Raw genomic sequence first — 27,622 nt, forward strand, 5'->3', positions numbered from 1 at the left:
GGATTCCCTTCCACCCAACCAAGCAGCACAGCAACCTTTGTTGCACTGCACGTCAATGGCAACTCTGGGATGTGTACAGGATAACGAATCCATTACCCACCACACAGAATCGAGAGAAGAGGGCGTCCCATTTCCGTCCAACTTTCCGACAACTGCAGACGGACGTGTGTATATCCATCTCGCTTACTCCACCACAAGAAAACCCTTTCTCCATCACATGCTACACCTACCAAGCCATCATCAGCCCAATACAAAACCGTGCATGCCTGGAGCAGCAGCAGCAGCAGCAGCTGTCCGCACTAGCTATACTGCGTGTTTTGGATCCACATTGCAGGTGAGGCCCACGTCCATCTCATGGCACCGATGACAGGCTTCAATCATCCCTGATATAGGACAAAGAGTCGCCTGCCATGACGCAGTGAAGGCGTTTGTTCTTGTTCCACACGATAGAGGAAATCAAAGAAGGAAATGATACAGTACACCTATAATTTCTGCTTGATAGGTCGAATATACAAGCATGGTTTATTGGATTCAGCTACTAGAACTAATCTATACGGCCTGATTGGATGTGAGCTCAGGGGGAGGATGTGGAGGAGAGAGGAGGAGGAGGAGAGCGCATTACGTGTCTGCAACTTTAGGATCGGAGGCGTTGGAAGAAGACGCTGGAATCATGCAGCTCGTCCTCCTCTTGATCGAGCGGAAGCCTTGGTCTGCAGAGGTTTTCTTGGCCTTGGCCTTGGCCTTCTCCCCCTTCTTCTTCTTCTTCTTCTTCTTCTTCTTCTTCTTCTTCTTCTTCGTACTGTTCCCCACCGCCACCGCCACCCCCACCCTGGTCGTCGTCATCTTCATCTTCTCCATCATCGTGCTCCGGATGAGACACGAGAGAGCCCTTCGCAGCAGTAGCCTGATCGCTCTCGTCGCCTTTGCTGCTGAAATCGAATCCTAAAGTGGCCATATCAGAGAACTTGAAGCTGTGGCCATCGTTAGGTGCCATGATCGCGTCGAGTAGATCGGAGTTGTCTTTCCGTCGGTCATCACTGCCTCGAGAAGCATTGGCGGTGGCTACATCTGCATTAGGGGAAGAGGTGGAAGGATTAGGCGTGTGGTTGTGAGACTTGGAGTAGAGTTGGTCCAGCTGGTGGAAGTAAGGGCAGGTCTTGGAGTGCTGCGGCCGCTTCTTCCCTCTTTCTTTCGTCTTCCGGAAGTACTTGTTGATGTTCTCCCACTTCTCCTTGCACCGCTTGGCGCTCCGGTGGTAGCCCATCGTCGCCATCGCCGCGCTAACTTCCTCCCACAGTGGCCCCTTCAGCCCCGGCTCCTGGAACCTCGACTCGAGCCCGCTTCGGACGCGGATCAGTGCCTGGACCTCCGGTTTCGGCCATCGACGTGTACTCGGAAACACCTTGTTGCTATCTGGATCGCCATTGTTGAAGGTGACGGAGCACGGCTCAATTTGGCGGTTGTCGGTGTCGGTGGTGTTGTCCTCCTTGTTGGCGTCGTCGGCGTCGGGTGTGAGAGATGGGAATTGGGGCTTGGAAGGGAGATTCAGGCTCTCACCGGTGATCTTCTCGATGAAGGAGATGATCGCGGCCTCGCGGGAGGAGGCGAGAGCCCGCTCTTGCGCTCTCGCTGCAGCCTCACGGCTGGACTTCGCCGCCTCCTGCTTCCTCCGCGCGTCCTCGCGGCTGGTCCTCTCCTTCTCTCTCCTCTCCATCACCTCCAAGAACTTCCCGTGGAGGCCCTCCTGGTGGTCCATGAGCTGCTTCACGAGGCTCTCGAAGAAGGTGGCCACCGAGCTCAGCTGTCGCTGCCACCGCTTCCTCCTCCGCCTCCCGTTTCCCTTAGAGAACTCCTGGGCCGTTGCCTCTTCTCCTGCCGACGTCTCCGATCCGCCGACGCGATCGGCCGCAGGCAGTCCCAGGGGAGCCGTTGGGGTGACATGCAAGAGAGGGGTCTCATCGCCGGTGAGAGCAGAGCCTGAGCCAGTCCTATTGGTACCACCATCGCGGTTCGTGCTGCTGCCTCCGGGCTTGCAGATAGCTTCGAGTTCGCTGAAGATCTTGTAGTTGCTGCTGCCACCGCCGCCGGCGACTTGCACATGATCGGATCCGGCTACCTCTTTGCTCTTCTTGGTGTAGCGGCCATTTGAGGCGGCGGGCTCCTCGTCCTTGCATCTCTTGTTGTTCCTGCTGATGTAGTCTATATCCAGTGGCCTCCTGCAGTGGTTCAAACACGAGTCGAGTTAGAGCAGCAGAACATCAAAGAACTGTAAAGACAATCGAATCCAAATGATATGATGAAGACTTTTTAGTTGCTCTTTCAGTCTTCTCTTCTGGAAAGATCAAGACTCATGAGCATTAGCACATGAAACATATTTGAAGATAGATTGCATGCATTAGTGGGAAGACTAGACAAAAATCTAATTCGGATCTTGTTGCAGACACACATGAAACAAAATCGAAGCTAAGATTGCATGGATTAGTGGGAATACTTGACAAAAATCTACTTCAGATCTCGTTGCAGATTCTAGGTGCATGCCAATGATTACCATGACAGCTCTTTGATGGCAGACTCATCATCTTCTCTCTGCCAGTGGTGGAGGCGACTCTCCGACGCATCATCTCCTTGCAAAATGCCGTCATCATCATTCATCCCCTGTGGGCTGCCGCCACCGCTGCTCTCGTTCACCGCCAGCTTAAAGCTCATGGAGGCCGACAAGAACGACGGCCCTCCGCCGCCGCTGCTACCGGGGATGATTCGTGTTGGCGAGGGGGAGGTCTCGGGAGCCGACTCCTGGTCGAGGCCGAGGTGGTGCTGCGGAATGAACCTTCTGGGTTCAAGATAGTGTTGCTGAGGGTGGAAGAGCTGGAACGGGTGGGTGGTCTGATGGAAGAGCTGCTGGGTGATGGGGATGGAGTGGAAGTGGGAGAAGTGGGGAGGCAGCGGCGGCGGCGGCAGGGGTTGCGGGTGGTGAGGTTGAGGGAGGGGATGGTACTTGAGGGGGTGAAGGGCCGCGGAGTGGATGTTGGTGGGGGTGGCCGCGGCCGCCCCAGCTGCTGCTGCTGCAGGGTTTGGGTTCGCCGTAGACATGGAGAAGAGGGAAGAGCCGCAGCTATCCACCATGAATTGTTGGATCTCAGACACTCCTCCATATCCCGACTGCATCTTCTCTCTCTTCTTGTCGGTCCTCTGTCTCCAAGTCTTGCTTTGCTTCTGTGAGTCAATAGGGAACGCTTCTCCTTTTGTCGCTGCGATAGAAGTGGAAGGAGACCTTCAAGATCCGCTCCCCCTTCTCTACCTCTCTCTATTGAACGCTTCTCCTTTTGTCGCTGCGATAGTAGCGGAAGGAAACCTTCAAGATCCGCTTCCCCTTCTCTACCTCTCTTTTAATTCCGCTGCCGAGTCTACGAGACCGAGAAGGTCACAGATGGGAAGGTTAAACAAATGGTACGGGGGGTGACGCCAGCTAGGAGAAAAAGGATGAGCATCTCGTTCCAGGCGGCATGAATCCCACACGCGCCATACACGTGCGAAAGGACACTGCCGTGAATTATGTGCTTTGCTTTCCGGGGCATCCACGTGTATATATATATATATATATATACCTTCATTTTTGTCATGTAGATGGAGAAGACATGTGCTACTTGCATGGAATGGAGATGTACAGTATGTGCATGGGAACATATCGTCATCATCACATGTGGATAATAATAAAGAGAAAGCTGGATGTCAGATCAAAGGCGGTATCGATGGGTGGCCAACACAAGCAAGACTAACTTGTTACGTCAATCGTGATCTATTTCCCTATTCGACAGACAGAATTCATGTACCAGAGTTTGATCACAATATAACTGGAATTTTAAGTCTTTCGAGCTCGTCCCCGTCGATGTTAGAAGAAACATTTCGGGAATGGATCGGTGGGAGGACAAGTCACGGAAACAAATGGGACCGGGTATAATACACGGGGGGGGGATGATGACCTGCGTGGCTATTGGTTGTCGATGATACATACGGTAGACGGAGGAGCCTACGAAAAGACGAGAATTGGGGAGACCAAATGATGACCGGATATATTAAGAAGCCGTGGCGCAGGGGGATGAGCCACGCGTTAGCAAGCCATGCGGGCCACGATGAAGCGGTGAGGACTGCGGAAACAGGAGAAAATAGAATATTCTACCTACACGCTGAAAGGAGTGATGGGGGAAGAAAATGATATGATGTGAGATGTAGGTGAAAAATAATTGAGATATTTTTTGGAAGAAAGAAATTGTTTTCGAGGAGCAATTTGATATTTAACGTGATGATCGATAATTTGATATTCTTCGCACAAGGAACAAAACATACTTATCACATCAGGAAGGACCTTCTTGAGCTAAAGCCACGTATCTCTTATCCTCCACTAAAGACCATGCATCATTTAGGTTTTGCATGTTGGAGATTAAACATATCAAATAGAAAAAGGAGGCAACTTTTTTGATTCAACAAACACAACACTGATGAAGCCTCTACACAAGAACATCGCCTGAAGGAATCCAAGGAAAGCATCATATCTTTTTGGCATGTTGAGTCAGGCACAGCCCCTAATCAAATCATGTCTTTTGTGTCAGAAGCATTTTGCATGCATGCCGTGCACGTGCACGGATTCATCGAGTAGAGTAGCCCGCGGAAGAACAAGCTTGGTGGGGTATCTGTCTAGGGCTTCGCAACGTCTAAGTTAACCAAGGGATATGACACCATCAAACTGCAACTTGGTGTTGCATTTGTTCCTTGGACAGTGATGCCACGTATTTCTAGGTCATTTGTCTTGTAGGGATACCCTTTTCGATAACCTTAAGTATTAATACATGCAGTCCTTGCAGGTGTCTTGGTAGCAAACTTCCTAAGCCATAGGAGTAATACAGAAGCAAACAAGAGACATGACTATCGAGCTAATTAATCTGCAGGTACAGTCCTTGGAGTTTGCTCGTCTCCTATGTACTGCACAAGGCACAGGCAGAGAGGACGGGAGGTACTACTAATTTTGCCCTCTAAACGTGCAAATTCCCACTTGGCCAGTGAAGATAGGCTACCAAGAACTATGTGCTTCAACTCTTCAATTTTCTTTGAACTCTGAGTTGCAGTTCTTCAAACATTACAGGTGGGGAAGTGTTGGCAAACACTTGCAAATCTATCATCAGGTGGCGATCAAGATTACTGCATATGCCAGGCAATTAAATCGTATTTGCAGAAACCAAAGCATGTTGGTGTGCAAGAATCTCATGCACGACAAGGCCCCAGCTGCGACAGCAGCAAGAGTTCGTGTCTATGTCTTGCACTCCCTCCATCCCTCTGTCCATCCATGGGCACGTCACGGGCCAGCAAAACAAAAGAACAAAACCTACAAGGAGAGAGAGAGAGAGAGGGTTGCAATGACGGTGAGAGAGAGGGAGGTGGGGAGAAGAAGCCAACGATGGCCCCCCATCGAGAGAGAGAGAGAGAGAGAGAGTGAGGGTTGCAATGACGGTGGGGGAGAGGGAGATGGGGAGAAGAAGCCAACGATGGCCCCCCATCTCGTCCTCTCTCTCTGACTCGCACATGAGGAGGACGGGCACAGAAAAGGAATGGGGACACACCTGTCAAGCCCTGCGTGCTCCTGTCGTCTGATCTCGAATGTGGTTAGATCCCAACCACGAGCATCTCCTCGCCCACCACCGTAACTGTCGGCTGTGGCGTTACTTCCTTTTGCAGCAATTGGCGCTCGTCTCCCTCCGCGTCCGCGCGTGTGCGCGCACGAGCCTGCGCAGTAATCTCTTCGCTGAAACTGCGTTCCTGTCGAGGCAATGTTATCATTTATCCTCGAGTTGATCATTTTAGAGAGAGAGAGAGAAAGAAAATATTGTTGTTGTTAATGATCTGATGCATGCTAACGAAGCACATACGGTCGAATATTCCGTGCCGGAGTCTCGTCAACACTGACCTTCTATGAGCCAAAGTAAGATAAAAAAAAGACCAGTTTCTTGGGACCAAAATTGCAGAGGATTGCAGCATTTGTCACTTGAAACAAAACAGGTCTTATGATTCTCATCAAAAGGATATCCTTCAGATCTGGCAGTCCAAATAATTTCCCGACATCCAACATTATTAGTTATTATCCAATCTGTCATTTTAATTTTTTTTCCAAAAAACAAAAAGGTTTATATTACTTAACAGTATATTAGAACGTTAATAGAATTTAATTCAGAGACTAATCACACATCCACGATGGACGAGTTCTGTTGTTTTTGGTATATATTGTAGGCCAGTGATCACTTCTGTTTATAGGAAAATTATACAAGACACAAAATAGAGACCTGATATTTTTCACTTAACTTCTTGAATAATGCAAGACAAAGTTGATCTATAATCGTATTTGTACCCAAGTCTTTTTCAATCGGTGAAAAAGATTTACCTCTAATAAAGAAAGATAACAGGGTTTAAGGTGTAATGGTCTTATCAAGAATGTTCAGTCGATGCATGTAACTTGAATAGGATACTAGTCCTGCTTCCACATTAACCTTGATGAAGGGCTTGCAACAAGTCTTCCGGCTAGTCAACAACAGAAAAGCAGGACACCGGTTGGAACGTTCAGCTTCTGCTCTAAAATTTGTTTCTCTTAATAACAGGGTTGTGCAACATGGATGACAAAGCAGAAAAGCTCTGCCAAGATGATCATAAGGTTGACTATCCATGCGGTAGCTACATAAAATCCACCAAAAGAAAAGGAACAGTTGGCGATCTAATGTCTATGAGATCTCTTTTCTTTGGCAGATAAAACCTTCTTCAGCAACAGAGACTTGGAGGTTGATTCATGTGCATTACTTAAAAGCTAATGGGGCCAACAGCAACGATTATTGTGTGAGGTCTGAGTTAATTGTAGCAGTGGAGAGGATCCGAAACAGGCCAGTGACACTGAATGTCAGGAAGAAAACGAGGAACACGACAGGTAAGGAATACAACACAACATGGGGCTGCTGCGTTTTCTTCCAACCCCCACATGTCCTCTAATGTGTTTCCCATGGGTCGCATGGAGGGAGGATTGCACCAGTATGTTATGATGATGATGATGACGACCATCGCTAGGGTTGACATGCAGACGACACAGCGACGGGTGGACCGATGGGCAACGCGCAAGACGACAGTCACCAGGACCGTCCGCGGTCGACCCGTTGCTGTCAACACCCAATGGCGAGCCGTACGACGCGCCATGGCCAACAGCCGCATTGATTTCTCCATTAAGAGCCAAAAACTACTGCTGCAGCGGCTGCTGCACCTGCTCCCTTCTCTAGCTATTGTCCAGATACATGCATACTTGATCCTTTTCTTGGAGTTATCTTCTGGGGATGGGGTGAAGGACTGGAGAGGTCTCGGCTCGGCCCTTGCGTCGTTGCCACTATCAATTCTCCTTGCCGTAGCATTCATTGCGTGGCCCATCAGCACATTCATGTGGGACGATGACCGGGACAGCATATCGTGCTGTTGGCGGGGGAGGCATATGGCTGGTTTCCTGCCACCTCCCATACGCAGACCGGCCTTCGATGACAAATATTTGATTATGAGAAAATGGACGTCTTAGTGTGAAGTGATATCGGATGATCTCATAATCATCCATCTGGCAGTGTAGGACCAGCATGTGTGGCTTAACAGTCTACCGATAAATTGAATTAAAAAAAAAAAAGACTTCTGATTAACGGGTGCAAAGTTTCTGTCCCTATATAGAACTTTGTTCGTAGCTTTCAGGATTTCTTTTTCTTGTTTCTTCTCAAAGAAGATTTGGACCCAACTCTACCGACCAAAAATGGATTCAGTCGCTAATCACTTACGATGCCGTTCTTATAGCTTCAATCACGCATCTTATGGCATGGCTTTTTCTCTCTCAACTACTTATGACTAGACTTTTCACCAATCAACCAATCTTCACTCCTGAGGCAAACTCTTAAAAGGCTGGTTCATGACTTCTAATAAAGAAACATATGTCATAGACTACAATCTTATACTTGACTTCATATTCATAAGCCTAGCAACTTATAGTTTTATGTGTGTTGCTGATTGGGTTCATCTAGAATCCGGATCGGACATGAAGAATTATAGGATCCAAATGGGGATGGATCCCAGTAAGAAAGTTTTGGGTTAGGTATCATTTCAGACAGATATCGGATTTACACATCATCCGATTTATGCTCTAACCCGATAGTTTACTGGATCCAAATAACAGTAAATTTGATGACATCCATACTAGCCATGTTTTCAGATTCTTGGGCTCAATCGGCACCCCTAAAAGTGTGGCATGTGGCAGACCAAGGATTCTTAATGTTGTGCAAGCTTACTGTTGATTGATTATATTCCACAACTATATTCAAGGATAAATATGATAAGCACAACAAAAAAAAAAGGATAAATATGATATTATGACAGATAATAGATAATTTATTTAGGATGAAGAAATGCTAATAACAAGAACTCATGCAGATGACTTCCTGACAACAAAATCATGCTGCAAGTAAGAGAACGTTATTTTGCTTAGAATGAGAAAACAGTATGAGAGACCGGGTAAAAAGCACCTACTCAGAAGCATTAGATCTGTGAAAGTTATGAGACTGCTGAGTTGTAGAGTCGCACTTACATTAAGGTCCAATGTGGCTTACATTTGCCTCTCCAATGAACCTTGCTGCTCTTCTCTGTCTTACTTCGTGGAGTAGTATCACTGCATTCAGTCAGATGCCAATCAAAGGTGAAAAGATTGCTCAAGAAGTAGCATGAAGATCTACAAGGAGACTTTAGTTGAAAAAGAAGGTACCATTAAATGTAATCAGCCTGTACAATCTTCTTTGCTATATATTTTCCCAAGAAATCAAATCCATGACAGTACAGAGCTTCAATTTCTGCACGATGGCCCCTCTCAACCATCAATGACAACTCAGCCTGGTACCTCTCCTGCAAATGTAAAATACTTATGTCAATCTTTCCCACAACACTATAAAAATTTGGTAGCTAGTAAACCTTATTTCTTACTAGATCAATTGGCTATTATCCTCTTTTTCTGGAGGCAATACACGAGAGCATGTTTATGGAAAGTAGTTGAAGTAGCAGCATAAAACCTCAATAGTCTAATATCAATGGAAAAAAAATAGTTTCCACAATCCTAAGAGCTGAGAATCAAGGATGGAGCTCAATACTATCTCAACTAAAATTCACTAAACCGGACTCCTACGCTGTTGACTGCCCACACTCTTTAACTACCAAAATATCTCTCTGGAGATAATATCCTTCATGTTACATGTTGAGATTATATGAAAATTTTGCCGTATGACTTGAATAGCTCTTTGAGATAATCTTATCAAGTTGGTACTATGCGATTCATAAATAATCACATGATGTACTTGCAAAAGTAAATAATATCTGCTATCAAGGAGATTTCCAGTGGATAGGTAAATGTCAGAGGTATTTCAGTAAAATAGCTCCCCAATTGACGAAGTCAAAAAATTTAAGGCTAATCTATAATGTTGATCCATAGCCAAATGTCTTTTGGGGTTTAAAGTTTTTGATCTATCTACTTCAGTTTTTCGCCAATTTGTTTATGCATGGCAAAATTAACCATGAACAATGCATTTCTTTTACCTCCCGTCTCCAAGTTATGAATCATTTTTCTGTATTTAGGCATTTTTACATTGCATATGGCCATCTAATACAAATTATTATACAGAACATGACCAAATTTCATAAAACTGGCAAATTAATCTTGCATACCTGCAACAACTTGGAAGACATTAGGCTTTTAGCTGTTTTTATCTCATGTGGCTTCAACTGCATCATCACTTGTTGAGGTATAATCTGCAGATCATCTGCTCGCAGTCCAAGCCATTTAACATTGCAAGCTGTAATTGTAATCAGATAGACACATTTTATTAACTAATGTCTGCATACTCTCCAGCATGAGTTGTTAAAAGAAGTACCATATCTGTATGACTCTAAACCAGTAGTTATGCTTCCAAACTTGTAGGTACATAGTATTGCCAATCCAGATGGGTTCCTGCAAAAACTTTGCAATTAAGTACACATGAGTAAATAATCTAAAGAATGACATAATAAGAGGACTTAGAAGGATCCACCAATCCATTAAAGCCAAGATCGTCATGTCTGGAAAAGTCTGGCTTATCCGATGCAGTAAAAACCTGTTTAGAGATAAAATTAGTCATAAAGAATCAACCAGATTATTAGTGTCAACATTGTGATGGCAACAAAAGACTTACAAGACACTAGAAACAAAATGTCTGACATTCTGCATGGACCTTGATTTTGCATTTAGTTCCAGTATAAAGAAGGTCAACTAGCAAGGTACAAATAAAAGTATCTAACAGGAACTTCTATAAGGCTGCTTTCACTCTTATGATGTCCCTCTCTGTTTTCCAGAGATGATTAAAAGCTTCTGCTCCCAAGGTCAGCAATAGTCAGGATGGCTTAGGCAGACTTGTTTTGTAACTTGTATATAGTGTGTCCACCACTGTTAAACATGGGTTAAACTTCCTGTTTGTAACACTGATCTAGCAAAAATTCAACTGTACGAGACAAGAAAGGGTAAAAAAGAAAGAAAAAATAATAGCTAATTTAATATGTGCATAATACAATAGACTAAGTGGTCACAAGGACTAATTATTAATTAGAAACAGTATGTCATAATGTGGCCTGATAGGATAACTAACCTGTTAACTTCATTGAGACTAAACCATTGGTCCAAAATGCTTAACAAAAGTTAATAGTAATACACCCATCGAACCCTTATAACTCAATCTTAGTTTTCGTCCACTTCCGATCAATGATTTAAAAAACTTAGGCGCCAAATGGCACTAAGGTCCGAAAATGCCTGAGGCACTAGGTGCCCGCTCAAGCAAAGCGAGGTGCTCTGAAATATTAACATATAAAAATATAAAAAATAATTAATATAGAGATTACCAATGTAAATTTAAATAGGGATTATTATATGATAATAATATTTAACAATCTACAGTTAACAATAGTTAGAGGAGAGAAAAGAGTCATTGATGGGGGAAAGTAGGGAAGGAGAGGGCAACAAGAACTTTCAGATGACGGTGGTACTTGGTAGCGACGAAGGAAGTTGCGGATGGTAACTGCAGTGACGACGAAGGAAGCTACGAACGACAACAATAGGGATGAAGAAAGCTTCAAACGATGATAGCAACGATGGTGGAAGTTGTGGATGGTGACATCGTGGGCGGAGGAAGCTTTAGATGTATCGGTCAGTAGTAGTGGAAGCTGCGGTCCTCTCCCTCGACAATGGAAGGAGCTGCACACGAAAGCAGCAAAGGTGGAGGGAACTACAGATGAAAGCTAGACCTTCAGGCTCGTCCGTTAGCGACATAGGAAGCATTGATCTTGTGCATTGACGGTGAATGTAGCGGTAGAGGAAGCGATGACGACGAAGGCAGTAGCTACGCATGAAGTAGGGTTTGTGGTTTAAGGTCACACCGGGGGTGGGTTTTGCATGCATAGATTTAGTAACATTATATAATTTAGCTGGTTCAATCGAACCACCTAAATTACTGTTCAACCAATCAAACTTAATAGTCCGGTTCGATTGATTTGTTTTAATCGGATGCTTGCCCAAGGCACCTAGTGCCTGGGTTCAGGCAAGCGCCCAGGTGTGTGCCGCCTGGTTGAGGCTTGAGGCACTTGGGCCTCACCTTGCCTCGCCCGAGCACCTAGGTGAGTGCCTGAGCACCTATTTAAACCCCTGCTTCCGATGTGGGACTAAATCGGGTGTTACAAATCTCCAATTTGAGGGACTGATGTCTTCGTCAAGGCTCAACATAACTCAGAATAAGACGTTAGTATAATGCATATAAGACATAGTCCAATGCTGGTTCGACATCAATGTGCTCTTAAGCCCTGTTCATAGGTAGTCATTTCCTACTCGAGTCTCTTACCATGGCCTATATTGGATCAACTCTTATGCCAATTGTTACGATCCGACCTGACATGATAACTAGCTTGTTAACTTTGCTAAGCCTGAACCACAGGTCCAAAATATTTAAATGTAGATTAATAGTAGAATGTCCATTAGACCAAATTAATCTTAGTCTTAGCCAACTTCAAATGTGGGACTAAATCGGGATGTTACATCATAAATATAGTTTAAATAAATTGATGGTATTTTATCAAGAAATCATAAAAAGGAACAGCTAGTTTATGGGCTCCTAAAGGTGTGGGGTATGGGAAGGCCACTATAACCCATCTTACCTTAGAATTGGTGAGGTTATCTCCATGACCCATATCATGATCCAATCATAAAAAAAATTAAGAAGTGAAACCGACCAAGCTATGATGAAAGGTTCATGACGGGGCAAAAGCTAGACAAAATTGCTAGAGCATGTAATAGCATGTGATAACAAGGTCTGTCATACTGAAGCGTACCGCGTACCGAGCAGTACGTACCGGTCCGACAGGTTACCGATACGCGGACCGCCCGGTACCGCTACAGTACTACAGTATTATACTGTAGCACTGCTACAGTATGAAAAGTATAAATTTGTTTGGTACACCAGGGTGTACCGCTCGGTACGCCCTGATGTACCGCCCGATACACCGGTACCATATCGTACCAAGCCCGGGTCGAAACGCTAGTACGGTACGGTACGACGAACCTTGTGTGGTAACATTCAAAAATGTAGTTTTCACTACATATATAGATACAAAGCATTTGTCTTTCCATGTCTATGAATCATCACACTAAAATCAAGAAGCAACCAAATTAACAATATGGCTCTAAACAGCAAAAAAGAAAACACATGCATATACTTGTTTCTTCTATTCACTAAATTCGTAATTCTCTTTGATCAATATGGCTCTGAATCAATAATCCTTTAAAAGAAAGAAAGAAACTATCGGTTTTTCACCAAATCAATAATCCCAAACCAGGTTTATCTAATATCTGATAAATGACATAAATTTGTTCCTAAACTTTGATAATAACTTTCACCTCATAAAAGGCTTTCTCAACTGTCTTCTAAAACATTTATATCCAAGATTCCATGCATCTGTTCTTGATATACAATATTCCATAAAAGGCTTTCATCTTTGATATACAATATACATGGGCATGTGAAACAGAGATAGCTATCTATTGGTACTCTCTACCAGAATGCAAGACGCCCTCCGCACTCAAGCATCCACACACTTGTATGAGCTCAACCAAATAGCACAGAAAGGCTTGCACAACAACACCAGCCAAATGAAAAGTTATGATTATGTGATGTTCCAAAAATGCATTTCCACATTTCTGTCCTTAGCAAGACCTTTTGTACCTGATCCTACACACTATTTTCAACCTCAACATTTCCCATGTAGGTGTCCCCATATATAAGAAAGAACAAACTGATGTACTAGAATAACACTTGCTTCTACCTTGTGGCAATATCAGGATATCCTTTGGAAGTGATTAATATGCATGGTATTTGATTGAAGAAGTGATCTTCTGCCAACCGCTGAAATATAGCATCCTACTCGAATTATAAAAATAAATTAATCAGACTGAAAAGAAATTGTCAACATAAGTAAATCACGGGAGACCTGAATGTACCTTCTCTATTATAATGATATATCGAGCATCAGAATGTAGAACAAGTTTGCTCAACGTACAAAGGTCCCCAGTTACAGCATAGCCAGCATGTCCAATCATGGAACAATCAACAATCTGTTCACCAGGCTCCTAAGATCAAGTAACACTTTAAATCAACCATCAAACATCTAATGTAATTCTAAGAAAGGGGAAATAACATTACAGTTGATATGTTTTCAAAATCTTTGGTTGTTCTGTAGGTTGACTCCCATGGCAGTAATATCTACAAACATGAATCCTACATGTCACATCTGCAAAATACAACCTTAACATAAGTTAGGAGAGTGCACCTCTAACACCATGCGTCCAATAACTGCACCTCTGCTGGATGCCATGATGCCTAGACTATGCCGAGTGCAACGGAGCAATGCCACAACATCTGCAATGGATATACAGCAAACTTAAGCAATAAGACATAAACGACACTATTTTGAGTAGAAAGGGAAAAATGACCTTGTACTGTTCTGTTGACCTGACGCTGTGACCTGAAATATTCAGGTGCGTCACAAAGCAGCTTATAGAAAAGCTCCCTCTGGGTAGCAAGCTTCCCTTGGACAAGAATCCGAAAGCACATTGCCATAACCATCCACACTACAATAGCAACCCAACAAACATAAGAACAACATGAACTTGCAAGATGCGAACATAGCAAACGAGGAACATGTCCTGGCTTCAGATTTCTCACCTCTAACAAACGCCTTCGCATCATTTGCTCTCATGAGAGACCTTGTGCAGACAGAGTGAGAGAGAAAGACCGAAGAAACATCACTCAAAAGCCCATGACGTAACCCACTGTTATCGTACTTCCTACTGATCTACCACATCAAAATGGTGCTATCAGAAATGGCAATAAGATGACTACATCGGCAAACACCATGGAAACCCTAAATCATGTTATGAAGCGTAAAATCGAAACAAATCAGGAAGAGAGTTAATGTCCACGATTCCAGTACAACTATTTCTAACCGATCGTCCAATTATAGGCACGAAGAGCCCAAAAGGCAACTCGCCTTACCAACCCATTTGTAGCACAGATTAGAAGCAAAGCCACTACAAGGAGAGAAACAGAGAGGAGAGAGACAGACCAAGGGGAGATCGGATATGGCGGGGTTGGAAGCAGTGAGGTTCTTAAGGAAATTGAGGACGGCGACTTCGATTCTTGCCCGCACCTGGAGACCATTGCAAGAGAAACTTCGAGCCAACAAAGCATATAACGATGAAGAAGCCGAGGAGGAGAGAAGATCGTGATCTGCAAACCTGCGAAGGAGGAAGGATTTCGGCGGAGCAGAGCCGCTGATCGGCGTGGAAAAGCGATGATTTGAGGAGATCCGGCTCCATTTCCACGCGAACGGTGGTAGTATCCGAACAGATGCCGATTTTATAGTGGCTCGGGGAGGCAAACACCCACTCGCTCGAATCCACACGGATCCGGATCTTCCATCCTCCAACCCGAATAATAGAACCCGAACCCGAACCCGATTTAGGCATTACCAGGATCCATTTTGTCATTATAAAGAACGTTACAATTTGATAGATATTACTTAATAATCAGCACATTATTTTCATTAAGCTTAATTGTTAGCTCCAATAAAGACTCCAAAGATATAATCCAGGCTTCTACACATTCTGTACCATTTGAATTCTAAGAAGATCTTCACATAAACTCGACTGCCATTACCAACTGCTGTTTCTCTGCCCTTCCCCTCGGCAGCAGCTGAGTTCTGCACAGGGGACAGGTGACCCGACCCATGTCGACCCACTTATCTATGCACAGGCGATGGAATGCATGACAACAGTTTCCGAGCTCCCTCACCTCATCTCCTTCCTCCAGCGTCCCCAAGCAAACCGCGCAAACGGCTTCGTCTCCTTCGAGCGGCACCGGACTCCTCCTCGGGGTCGAGAATTCAACGATGGGGAGGCTCCTCTTGATCACAGAAGGGTGGACTGCAGTCGCCGGCGAAGGATAAGCGGAGTCTTCTTGCGGTGGGCACAGCCCAAGGCAGGAGATGGTGAAGGAGACGACGAGGTCGACGAGCTGGACAACGAGCAGTAGAGGCTTGGGGAGGATGACGCAGTAGCAAACAGAAGGAAAGCCCATGATGCAGTTGGAGGTGGGTGAGTCAGGGAATGTGGAAGAAGAAGAACGGAGGATTGGTATGGGTAGTGTAACGAAGTTGATATGAGGGACGAATAAATAGGAGAGGAGTAGAGAGATCACAGGTGAAGGTGGTTGTGAGACACCATGTGCTGTCTCTGCCGTCCGTTCTCACAAATTGAGAATCTCGGGTAGTATTGCCATGGGCCAAAGTGAACACTAGAGAATGTCATAACAACTGAGTATAAACATCGCAAATCTATTGCATATGTTTCATGAGCTTGTATCAATGGAAAATATGAAAATGCAAAGTGTACGAGGGCAAAAAAGAGCAAGCCAAACCAAAGCAGGAGAAGCTTCCTTTGACACCCCCCTTAGGACCGTATTAAGTGAAAGAAAGAGTACCTGTTGTTGCCTGTACACTCGGAAGAAGAGATGGTCCAGAGACGGTGCTCCGCGGATGTCAAACCACTAGCAGCCATGTTCTTCTTGCACTTGTGCCGACAATGGATGGTGGAAACTGGAGAGAAATCTCAAGTCAGTCTCGAATCCAGAATGGCGATCTGTGTCCTACGTACTGAGAAATAGGAATTCAAAAAGAGTCATGAGTGCTGCTCCTCCCTGCAATTACAATATTTTGTAGGATTAGCTACGTGACCACCGTCCGACACATTAATCATAAAGCATTAAAAGAATTACAACCAAGAAAGCTAATTGAATGATCATCCACCACATGATGGCCTTCTTTATTCTATTAATCCATTAATTATTGAGTATTGAGATGACTCTGATACATGCTTTTGACTTCACACGGTTGTCAGGTCAGCAAACCAGAGTGTTAGCTCAACTACGTTACTCCAAACAATAGACTAGTAAAGATGTAGCTATAGCATTGAACAGTTGAACTGATATGATTCTTCAGCAGAACTAATTGCATTTATCTTGGCAGAGTTTACAATGTCAAGAAATTTAAATATTTTTGATAGATGTACCTTTCACCAAAAATATTGTCCCACTCAACAACATATACCTTAAATTCATCGGGACGATAAATTACTAATTGTAATTCACCAAAATCCAGAAGAGATATGCATGAGATATGAAAACTAAATACAAATGATGTACAAACAAGTAAAATAAATATCTTCATGCTGTAAATGAATAAAGAAAATTCAACTAAGAGATAGGGAACATATGAAATACTGAATTATCTTTACAACAGAAGCTTCAAGAGTAGACAACATTGAAAAAAAAAATGTTTCCTAATGTGGGATCAAAAAAAGCATAGAGGTACAAGAAAGCTAGTATTCAAGTGCATTCAACAAGATCTAGAATGCTTCCTTGAAGACAAAATGTTGAGGTGCTTGGCCTTAATTATGAACACCTCAAACCTGAATCGAGGTTCTCTGAACTTATTACTTACATCCCTAAAGATACAGATCACTGCAGCTTAGAGGACAAACCTTAATCAATCTTGACCGACGAGAAAAGGTAGTGAACAAAATAAAAAGACATCAAAAAGCCAATGGCACCGGTAGATAACATGATTGCAAGAGTCATGATCAGTAAATAGCCAAGGTAAAGGATATAAGCCCACTCAAGCTCCGAACTTAAAATCCAAGTAGTTCATGAAGTAGAGGAATAGATAAAGGGCAGCTGATTCAGAAGAAAAGAAAGATTTCCACCGCCACCGCCACCGCCAGTCCTCTACACAGAGATGCATATAAGTTAGGACAATTACCAACAATGGAATAACAATCAAGAGGAATCTAAAAACACTGTATAACCTACCAAGCCAAACACTGGAAAGGATAAAGAAGAGCTCAATAAAGAGGGTCCCAAATGGTAGAGTTCTGGCAGCAAGGACAAGGAGCCATGAAGGGTTCTGGCAGGAATTTCTATTGAGCTCTGATTTATTAGAACATGATACTATATATGTTCCGCTTGAGTGCCCAAGCAATAACCCAAAGGGTTAGAGGAACCAAGATGCAGAACCACAAAGGCTCTGCTCGTGTGCTTTTCTTCCCCAGCTACAAGAAGTTCATAATGCTGAGGAACGATGACTACAATCCCTGGGAAGAGAAACACAATCGACCAGGAAAGAGATCTCGATCCCTGTGAACCACCTTCTATTGTCCTCCATAGCCTTACTCCAACATACCCAGCAGCATCCCAGGAAAAGATATAGAACGATCATTCCTGTCAAGAGCATGCCTCTTGTAGCAGGAGAGATCAATCCAAGAGCAGCAAACACAATTGTTACAACTACCATGGTTGCAATCTGTATGCCATCTCCAACCATGACGCAGAGCAGCTTCGAGCAAGTTGGCTACCCGAAGACGTCATTCACGACAAGTTTCCATCCAGACAGCTCCTCTTTCAGCTGAGTTTGGGCCTTTTTGTCCAACCCCTCATATCTTCTCAGGTCTCTTCGCACAGTCCACTGGATGGTGATGCCATTCCGTTTGGTGAACCTCCTCACAGGCAAATTGTCGAGTATCATGTTGACCTGATAGAGATCGGGTGTTCTCTGCTTCAGGAGCTTCACCTTGTCCTCATTTAATGGGTTTGTGGTGCACAAGTAAAAAGGATTCATCGACGTTGACATGGAAGATCTCCCATGAGAAACTCTACCAAATTCTTGGCGCTCTTCTTGATCCCACCCTGCGGGTGACAGTCGGGAAGACTGTAGTAGCTGAAAGGGAGCTCGGTCTCAATCGACGCGAGGGAATTCACGTTAAATGATATGCTTTCACAGACAAAAGCCATCAATTGGGCACACAATTTGAGGCAAAACCAAGAGAGCGATTAAAATGAGGCAAACACAGACCGTGGCGCCATGGACGTGCAGATATCCTCTCAAAACCTAATTGTTCCAACGTGTCACCGACTATCAATCTTTGTTTCGACAGATCTATCACAACACTGACAATTACTGCTACTAAGCATCTAAGAACAGACAATGTAGCTCAATTCGCCCCCAGACGATGAGAAAGAAATTTTGATCAAACGTTTTCCCTAAACCGATCAAGAAAAGAGGAAGAAGAACAGATTGCTGCAAGAATTATTACCATCAAAACGTTAAACTCCATGGACTGCCACGAACGCAAACGAAAATTAATCGGAAGTGATTCGGCGTTGTGAAGACTATCTTACCCAAGGAAAGAAGGTGAGAGCGATTGGTTCGGATCTCCTCGGTCTCTCTGTGAAGCCCCAAAAAGAAAGACTGTTTTGCGTGGGAACGAGCCGATCCAAAAGAGAACGGTGGATTCCGCGATGGCGATTCGTGGCTTTATTCCACGTCGCTTCGATGCCTTACCAATCAAATGTACCCACCTCATGACCGGAGAGAAACCCATGTCGGTCCCACGCGGTCGTTAACAGCACTCTCCGGTATCCATCCGCTTCCCATAATCAGAGTGAACAAGTAGTTAAAGATGGGGCCCATTTTTTCCACCCAGGACCAACAATAACAGGTTCACTATCAGTTTACGTCACAACGAAGATATCCATTTCACAGAATAAAATTCCCATCCAGATAAGAAAAGGCACTATTCGATGCGATTTCAGCTCCTGAAAAAGAATGTTGAAGAATACATTCTTTTGGATATGTCATTGGCTGAATCTAATGCAAGAAATGTTCAAGAATTATAGTCCAAACTGGCATATCAAAGTAGATAAAATCTGTTTTTAATTATCAAGGCATCTCTTCATCATTTTCATCATCTCTTCTAGCAACTCAGAGCTCGAGTCCCGGAAACTAGTGGGGGGAGCTGAACAGAGATCGGCTTATTATTCCAGTAGCTTCAATGTATCGATCGATGCACCTAGAGATGCAACTGCTTTCACTCCCGCTTATGCTCGTACCCGGTTTTGTTATGCACTTTGCAAAACACTTGCTTCCCACAGTCTGCATAACCGAAAAGAGTGGCACATGTAAGCAGCAAGAAGGTAACCAATTACCATCAGTAACAATGACCATAACATAGGTATCAAACATTGACCCTATCACATGAATAAGTGCAAAAAGAATGGAGAACCATGAACGAAAATTTTAAACCATTGCCACTGTCATCTATTTCATTTTCCATTAATATGACACTGCATATGGCACAATTCTCTAAATTGAGGAAGTTCCTGAAAGTCAAGATGGAGTTTACATCAGTAAAAATATACCACAGACATAAATCAAGAAGGCCACCAATTGAGTCATAAACATGCAACAGCAACGAAAAAAAATCCAAAGTTCCATCAACTGGTCAACCACATTTCCACCTATCCTGTGAGGTGGTTTTAATTATTGCACTGAAGACAGTAGCTTAGATCTGCCAACAAGCATGTGTTCAGCGTACAGAGATGAAAAGATGCCAAGACGTGTGCAGAATATGACTTCATTTATGAACAAAAAATACATGGGACAGGATGACATTTTCTCCCTTTTTTTTAAAGAGAGAGGTGTGCATATCTAAAAAAAGACAAGGCCAATGTGTTTAGCAGAGAGGTTCAACGAAGTGCCATTGCTAATTAATTAGCAAACCAGTCAGCTAATTCTTAATTCATTTCTCCTAGTTCCATTAAAATACCTGAAAATCATAATTAAAACTCTGAACTCCGGAAGTGGATAAATTACTTCAACAGGACCTATCAGATGATGCTACTTGTAGTAGCCACCATAATGCGGTTAACAACAAGTTAAACAGTGTCTTACAAAACATAATATTTCTGTATCAAATCATGATAAATTCAGCAGAGTGACAAAAAAATTCAGCAGTTTCATTCCACACCTTCAACATCCGATATTACATATCTACAACCTGACTGCTATTTTCTGCTCACTTATATATAAGACATTACCAGTACAGAATTTCGCAGCAAATAAAATTTGAAATGATAGCAATCAGTACTTAAGTCATGAAATCAATAAGCAAGAAACTTGCAAATTTGCAATGCCCAAGAAGAAGACGAAAACCTTAACAAAATATAATAGTTATTGGTTCGAGGAAGAAGATGCAACTTAATTCTTGCAAGCTGGATCTAACAAATTTGAAGCTCTACCTAATTGTTTCTAGGGATTTATAGTGAATTCTGGTGATGGTTCTTTAACCTGCACCACAATTGGGCAACTAAACCATTCTTTGGAAAATCAGACCGAAATTCTTTAAATATGTTGCAACAAACAACTTCATTTGGGATCAGCATATCCAATCCAAGCAATTCTGACTAATTCAGTTGATCTCAGTCAATATGTTTGATCCTGGGCTAATTAATAGATGCTATGTAGTTATAATCGATTTTAGTAACCTCCGAAGGAAATTGATTGATTCAGGCACATTCTTAACCAAGCCCAATAACTCCTAATCAATCCAGCAGACTGAGGCAACCTTACCCATTATCATAAATTGTCACTAATTCTCATCTGCTGATCCACTAAAACCAACCCTCCAAATTCTGTATCACTCATGAATCTGTCATAATCTTTTGAACCTTGATTCCAGAAACATCAAGCAGGTTCTGTCATTTGCATCACAAAAGCAAGGTAATTAATCTGTCAACTGTTCCCTATTCTGTTTGTATTGCTTTCATTACCAGCAAATGTGACTTATGCCAACCCTTTGTTAATTATGATTGTCAAAAAATGTGTTGGGGTTCTCAAATTGTTCTTATGCTAGTGGACGATTCATGCCGCACACAAGTTGTTTTATATTTTAAATAAATTTCTTTTATTATGTGTTCCTGTGCAACTTTCTAAAACATTGTTATTAAAATGTCACAGCTTAAAAATACAGAATTATTGCCTGTTTAATTCAAACGACATATGACAATTGACAATATCAAAACATAGTAGTTGAAGAACATGTGGCAACTTTGCAATAAAATGACCAAAGGATGTATAGAAACTTCGCAATATAGTAAAAATGCATACTGACCTCTGAAAGTGCTCTACATCAAGTTCATGTCAAAGCATGTCAACTTTGCAAAAAAATTATCTTGCACGTTTTCACATAGTTTAATTCAATCTAGAAACAAAAAAATAAAAGTTTTGTCTGGCCCTGAACGAAAGAGGCATAAAGCCTTGTTTTTCTGAACATAGGCATCCCTCTTAACAAATAATGCCATTATTTCTAATTCATTCTTGAGCTTTCTTGGGCATTCAAGTAATATTGAGACCTTAGACACAGAAGGCATATGTGACATCAATCTGTATGCAGCAAAATTTGTTTTGAGTCATTATCAAGCAATTGAGGAACTGTTAATTAACTATATTCTTTCAGTAATCCCTTTGGAATCATGTATCTCCAAGTTAAATCTTGGTCCATCGGATGATTATAGTCCAAGGAATGTCTTGACACTACCAGTACCAAACTAAATTTGATTCCATTGGATTAAATGATTTACGATAAAAAATTTGAACACATTGTTTAGTTGTATATCCATTTGCTTTTCTGCAACCCCAAGGAGCAGAATCATCCTCAATTCCTAATAATTTTTGGTGCTTAAAGAAAAACAATGTGTCTATCTCCTGATTGACTCAAATTAACAATATATGTGCATTATATTCAAGAGGTCAACTATTCCAGCACTTGACATCTAAATAACTTTCTAAAAATCCTGCTGAGATCGGATTGAAACATATTAATATCAAAGATTATTACAAGAGTCAAGAAACACTAACAATCAGATCACACAAAAATGCGATATCAACACTTTCACATAGATCACACAAAAATGTGATATCAACACTTTCACAGCCACTACAGAACAGAACAGTTAACTCCAGACACTGGAGAAGGCACCCCACTTCAATTCCAGAATGCTATTTTTTCCCTCATGTATGCAATTGTTTATAAGCAAACTAAAGTCACTTTCATGATTCTTTGCTGATCCCACCAAATACATCATAAACTCAACCCCTCCACAAAAATCATCGTCCAACAAGATTTTTGGTACAGTAATTTCTACCGATTAATAGTTCACATAACAATTTCACAAGAAACGATGCATCCAAACATTCAAGAAAAGCAGGAGACAAAGAATAGGGACCTCGAGGAACTCCTTGGCGTAGGCCTGAGCAAGCTGGGTCTTGATCTGCTCCATCATGGCCTCAGCAGACGGACCCGACGACGCCCCGCTCGACGGTGCGGAGGACCCAAAAGGATCCATTCCTATACAATCCTTCCTCCACCTGGTAATGGCCGAAGCAGAGGAGGGTAAGAGGAGTAGAGCAATCGAAATGGAAACCCTAACCCCCCAAATAAAGACCGCATCGTCGGCACTTTACGGTACGTATTCTTGCGGAATACGTATACGGCTATCTCATGAGACTACGAGCCATAGGGTGAGACGGCCCATATAGACCCAACATGTAGGCCCAACTCATCAGCTCAAGTCCCATATCGGCTTAAAATAGAAGCCCAATATCTTATTATAATTCACGAGGAAAACTTTTGAGTATATGTCTCATAATATTTTGAAACCGAAAATAAAAAGGAATAATATAGAAAGTAGATAAGACTAATATTGATTTATAAGAGTTTGATAAATATATTATTATTAATTTTAGATTAAATATTTTGAATAAATAATTTTTGTCAAACGAAGTTAATATGTTAATTAATCCATCGATTTGGTATCGATGGAATCAAATGACTCGTCACGATGCATTAAGATTTGACCTAAGCTATACTTATCTTCAAAAGATAAGATCAAGAACTCATACACATCGCAGTGCTTGAGTCAAAAGTATTAGTTGAGGAAAGAAAACAAGACAGAAATATATGATATGGAAATCCAAAGTGCAATACAGTGACAGGCTATCTTATACACATTCTTTACTCATTACCCTAATGATTACTCCAACTCGTACAAAAGTAGTTCAGGTCTCTCATTCACTGATGAACAGCCAACAGTAGTACGTTTCTACGCCTTTCACATCGGTAAAGATCACAACGCCTTCTTGTCTGAGCCCTTGCATTGAATTGCCTCCGAGAGCAGTCACTGTAGGTTGTGAAGCTTAACATGGCTTGGTTTCTGTCGTTCTAATGTGTAAGAAGGGAAGAAACGAGCGGTGCAGCAAACTGGAACAAGCCAAGGGAGGGGGACTACAGTGGTCCAAGGTCTAATATCGTCCAAAGATAAGTGATGACAGAGATCAAGACAAGTGAGAGAGGGTAGGCACGGTCTCTCTCTCTCTCTCTCTCTCTCTCTCTCTTCAAGCTTCAAGGCCATCCCCCACCTGGTTCATAGGGTTCACAAGTCTTGGCACTCCAATGATCTTTCTCTTTCATGGCAGAAACGAGGAGGTGTATGAGATGGAAGGGACAAATTATGAGCTTTGTCTTGGACATGCCTATCAGCTGGGGAGACTGAGATAACAAAGAGGTGTTTGTCTAATGGGGACATGTGGATTATTTATCATTGTACAGATTGTATGGACAGGTGGATTACACCAAGAACTCGACATGCAGAAGTTTGAGCAGCATCTTCCAAGTGAAGTTTCAAGAAGAAGTTGGGGTTGGGGAAAAAGGAATGGACATTAAATGAGAGGTTTAGTGCTGCAACTGTGGAGAAGCCTTAAACGATGGAGAAAGAAACGATAAATATTCGTAATATCTGCAATTAAGATTTGTGGTCTATCACATTTCTTCCATTATTTTTTCATTTGCGCTTTTTATTTTTATTTTTTACTCTTTGAATAATCTAAGAAAGTATATTAGAATTATTATACAAGTTGATAAGCATCAACTTATGACATCATTACGTACATGATTTCTTTTTCTCTTTTCTTTCGATTACATAATGAATGCTTGAAAGAATTGCATGTCCTATTATTGCGTGTTCTTCTCCACTCCACTTCTTATCTTGGATAGAGGGTCACAGTACCAAACCCCATGCGCCCAAAAAGTCAAAAGGCACCCCCGAAAAACCACAGCAAAGCTACAAGAGACCACTGCTGCTGCTCCGTATCTATTCCTGCCTGCTCCGGATCTATTCCTGCCACCATAACTAATCTCTCTCTCTCTGATCTATCTTATCATCTGCTGATCAGACTCTGCTGTTCTCTCTGCTGAGCGTCCTCTGAGTTTACATGTGATGGTAGATAAGACATCCTTGTAGACACCATATAAACAAGACCATATGGTCATGTCCTGCTACTTAAACTAGTTTTGCGTGGCCTCCCCATTTGTCTTGCTTTGCCGGATGAACCCCGAGCTGATGCTGTCACCATCCAAAGAGACCTGCATATGGTGATGAGTATGCCCTCGGATGATGAGACTATGCAGGGTTGTTCATGGTCCCCTTTTCTTCTCTCTCCCTCTCTCTCTTTCTTATCATCTCAGATGCTCTTGGCCTTCTTCTTTTCTCACCGTTTTCCTCTTCTTTCTTTTTCCTCAGCCTCTTTCCATCTTGACCAGGCTGATGCTGCTAAATTCACCCACCTTCTTTAGGCAGGCTGCTAGGGTAGCATGTTAGGCAGATCGAGGAAGCCTCTCTCTCTCTCTCTCTCTCTCTCTCTAGGGGTCAGTAGCACACAGATTCATCTCTGAGCCTCCGCTGATCTATCTTTTTTGGAGTCAGCCCTATCATATAAGGAAACAAAAGGAAAGAGAAGGCTCAGCATATAGGAGATCAGGCCTAGCTAGTTTTGTGGTTCTTTCAAGGAAGGTCAGCTAGCTAATGGAAGGATTTGGCGTAGAGACTCCCTCTTCTTCCTCTTTCTTGTGGATCCCATCGGTGGCGGAGCTTGTACGACGAGCGCCGGCCCGACTTCTGGACCGTGAGCACATGTTTGACAAGGTGGTAACGCCCAGCGACGTCGGCAAGCTGAACCGCCTTGTGATCCCGAAGCAGCACGCGGAGAGGTTCTTCCCCTTGGAGCCGGCTTTTGCGGACAAGGGCCTCGTGCTGTTCTTCGAGGACGGCGCCGGCAAGCAATGGTGCTTCCGCTACTCCTACTGGAGCAGCAGCCAGAGCTACGTCATAACCAAGGGGTGGTGCCGCTTCGTCAAGGAGAAGCAGCTCGATGCCGGCGACACCGTGTCGTTCTTCCGCGCTCGCTCCGGAGAGGCCGGCCAGCGTCGACGCCTCTTCATTGACCTGCAGCGCCGCAGGCACCGCCCTCGGCCAGTAGGGCATCAGGGCGTCCTCATAGCTTCCACGGCGCCGCCCCTGCGCGGGAGCTGGCTGCCGCACTTCTACTACGGATCGGTGGTGCCCCCGCAGCATGTTGGAGTGCAAGCTGCCGCAGGTAGAGCCGACATGGGGTCCATGCCCGCGGTTTTGGACTCGGTGCCGGTGGTCCTCGCCGCTGCTGAGCCAAAGCGGATCAGGCTGTTCGGAGTAAACCTAGAGTGCCCAGAGACGGAGGACAGAAAGAACTCTCCATTGCTGCCTCCTTGTCAGTGGAGGACTGAAAGTGATGAGTCCACCGACATCTCCACAGAGAGGAGGCAGACCTCCATGCACTCCCACTTCGGGTGCAGTGACAGGGAAGAAGGAAGAAGATGAACAGACCCTGATCATATCCTTTCTACTTCTCATCTGCCACCATCACATCTTCCTCAGTAGAAATAAGCCTCAGTATTTGGCCAGTCTTTTGATTTCCTGAAACATGGCTACTAAATTGAAGACCTCGTGATGTGTTAGATGAGAGAGAGAAGAAGGGAGGGATGTCATTTCTGTATTTGATTTGTTCATCTGAAACTTTTTGATTCAATTGTACATGATGATGCATCTTCTGCTTCACTCTCCAACTTACCACCTTCCTCTATAATTCTTCCTCCCTAAACCTTAATTCTTGTGTGATTCTGCGGTCTGTTTTCTTGTTCTTGGCAGGTTTCTTGCAGCCTGATTGCCTTACAGACCATTGCCCAAGGAGTACTATCAGTGGCATGCCAGGTTAGATCTCTCATAGAGAAATCCTCAGGCCTTGTGAAAATTTGGATCCATTGGGAAGCTTTAATTGTTATAAACATGTTGCATTATTTATGCACCAACATGCATGGTCAAATATATTGATTTCTTTTTACTATGTTAGATGTGGATTGTAAAGATAATGGATATATATACAGTACAATTTTTCTCCTTTCCTTTTTTTTTTTGTTTATATTGCTGCAATTGGCAACTCCTAAAGATTTCTTGTAGAATATTAGACTCTTTCCTTTATCTGTGTAGTGCCTTCTTGCAAAAGAGACTAGCATTTAATGTTTAATGCATTTCAAACAATAACTGGTTTGCAGTTGTGAGATATGAATTAAACATACATAATACACTTAATACTGCATATGAATGTAATCTTACATAGGCTCACATGCACATGTTTGAATATCTCAATTATGCATGTTGATATTGTAGTGTATTCTTACCAATTGCTACCATGTTTGAGTATACATTTAAGCATGTCAGAGGCTCATTCATTATTATCCTCCAATTTTTTATGAGAGCATAATTTGATTCCCTATCTTTTCCATATAATGTAATTGGCATATTTATCAGCAAATAAGTTTCTTTGATCTATAACTAGTAATTCTTTTCAATTATCATGAACTAACTCAAGCAAATGAATATATATATATATATATATATATATATATATATATATATATATATATATACACACACACACACACACACACACACACAAATATACATGTATATATACTTGGAAGAATTACATTACAAAGAATAATTTACACTAATTTAGAGCTATCTATCATGGGAAAAATAGCCCCCAAGCACTTTCACTTGTTATTTTGGTAGCAGGAAAAACTGTAATAGTACTTTTAGTGAGGCTTACTAATATGTTTTATTGAGTATCAGACAAGACTCTTTCTTTGGACAACTGAAAAGAACCTTATATGTCCCTTTTGTGATTATTCAGT

General features: G+C 42.9%; 4 protein-coding genes across 11 annotated transcripts; 1 reads left to right on the forward strand and 3 right to left on the reverse strand.

The window, feature by feature from the left end:
- Positions 1–461: 461 nt before the first annotated feature.
- LOC103973099 (trihelix transcription factor DF1) lies at positions 462–3,487 on the reverse strand. The gene is made up of 2 exons (XM_009387572.3): positions 2,549–3,487; positions 462–2,216 (listed from the first exon to the last, which is right to left on the reverse strand). Exons 1-2 carry the CDS (start codon positions 3,163–3,165, stop codon positions 635–637), a joined length of 2,199 nt encoding a protein of 732 aa, XP_009385847.2. The 5' UTR covers positions 3,166–3,487; the 3' UTR covers positions 462–634.
- Positions 3,488–4,877: 1,390 nt separating this feature from the next.
- Positions 4,878–19,138, reverse strand: LOC135632336 (meiotic recombination protein SPO11-2-like). 8 transcript variants are annotated; one of them, XR_010494681.1, is made up of 15 exons: positions 14,906–15,294; positions 14,734–14,817; positions 14,334–14,463; positions 14,102–14,239; positions 13,939–14,027; positions 13,812–13,871; positions 13,610–13,738; positions 13,435–13,529; positions 10,125–10,187; positions 9,969–10,045; positions 9,763–9,890; positions 8,813–8,949; positions 8,639–8,719; positions 5,613–5,808; positions 4,878–5,377 (listed from the first exon to the last, which is right to left on the reverse strand). XR_010494681.1 is itself a non-coding variant. In XM_065140819.1 (15 exons), exons 4-14 carry the CDS (start codon positions 16,223–16,225, stop codon positions 8,815–8,817), a joined length of 1,116 nt encoding a protein of 371 aa, XP_064996891.1. In that variant the 5' UTR covers positions 16,226–16,364; positions 17,207–17,450; positions 17,535–18,798; positions 18,900–19,138; the 3' UTR covers positions 6,669–8,719; positions 8,813–8,814. The 8 variants fall into 8 exon arrangements, 7 of the variants coding, with proteins under 7 accessions (XP_064996888.1, XP_064996890.1, XP_064996891.1 ...); XM_065140819.1 differs by lacking the exons at positions 4,878–5,377; positions 5,613–5,808; positions 14,734–14,817; positions 14,906–15,294 and adding exons at positions 16,149–16,364; positions 17,207–17,450; positions 17,535–18,798; positions 18,900–19,138 and having other exon boundaries at positions 6,669–8,719; positions 14,334–14,458; XM_065140814.1 differs by lacking the exons at positions 4,878–5,377; positions 5,613–5,808 and having other exon boundaries at positions 6,673–8,719.
- Positions 19,139–19,282: 144 nt separating this feature from the next.
- On the reverse strand, positions 19,283–22,994 carry LOC103973095 (mitochondrial import inner membrane translocase subunit Tim13). The gene is made up of 2 exons (XM_009387567.3): positions 22,785–22,994; positions 19,283–19,653 (listed from the first exon to the last, which is right to left on the reverse strand). Exons 1-2 carry the CDS (start codon positions 22,902–22,904, stop codon positions 19,504–19,506), a joined length of 270 nt encoding a protein of 89 aa, XP_009385842.2. The 5' UTR covers positions 22,905–22,994; the 3' UTR covers positions 19,283–19,503.
- A 2,424-nt stretch (positions 22,995–25,418) lies between these two features.
- On the forward strand, positions 25,419–26,249 carry LOC135633920 (B3 domain-containing transcription factor NGA1-like). The gene has a single exon (XM_065143925.1). The coding sequence runs from the start codon at positions 25,419–25,421 to the stop codon at positions 26,247–26,249; it is 831 nt and encodes a 276-aa protein (XP_064999997.1).
- Positions 26,250–27,622: the final 1,373 nt, after the last annotated feature.

The sequence above is a fragment of the Musa acuminata genome, chromosome BXJ3-3, assembly GCF_036884655.1.
Source record: "Musa acuminata AAA Group cultivar baxijiao chromosome BXJ3-3, Cavendish_Baxijiao_AAA, whole genome shotgun sequence".
Lineage (NCBI taxonomy): Eukaryota > Viridiplantae > Streptophyta > Magnoliopsida > Zingiberales > Musaceae > Musa > Musa acuminata.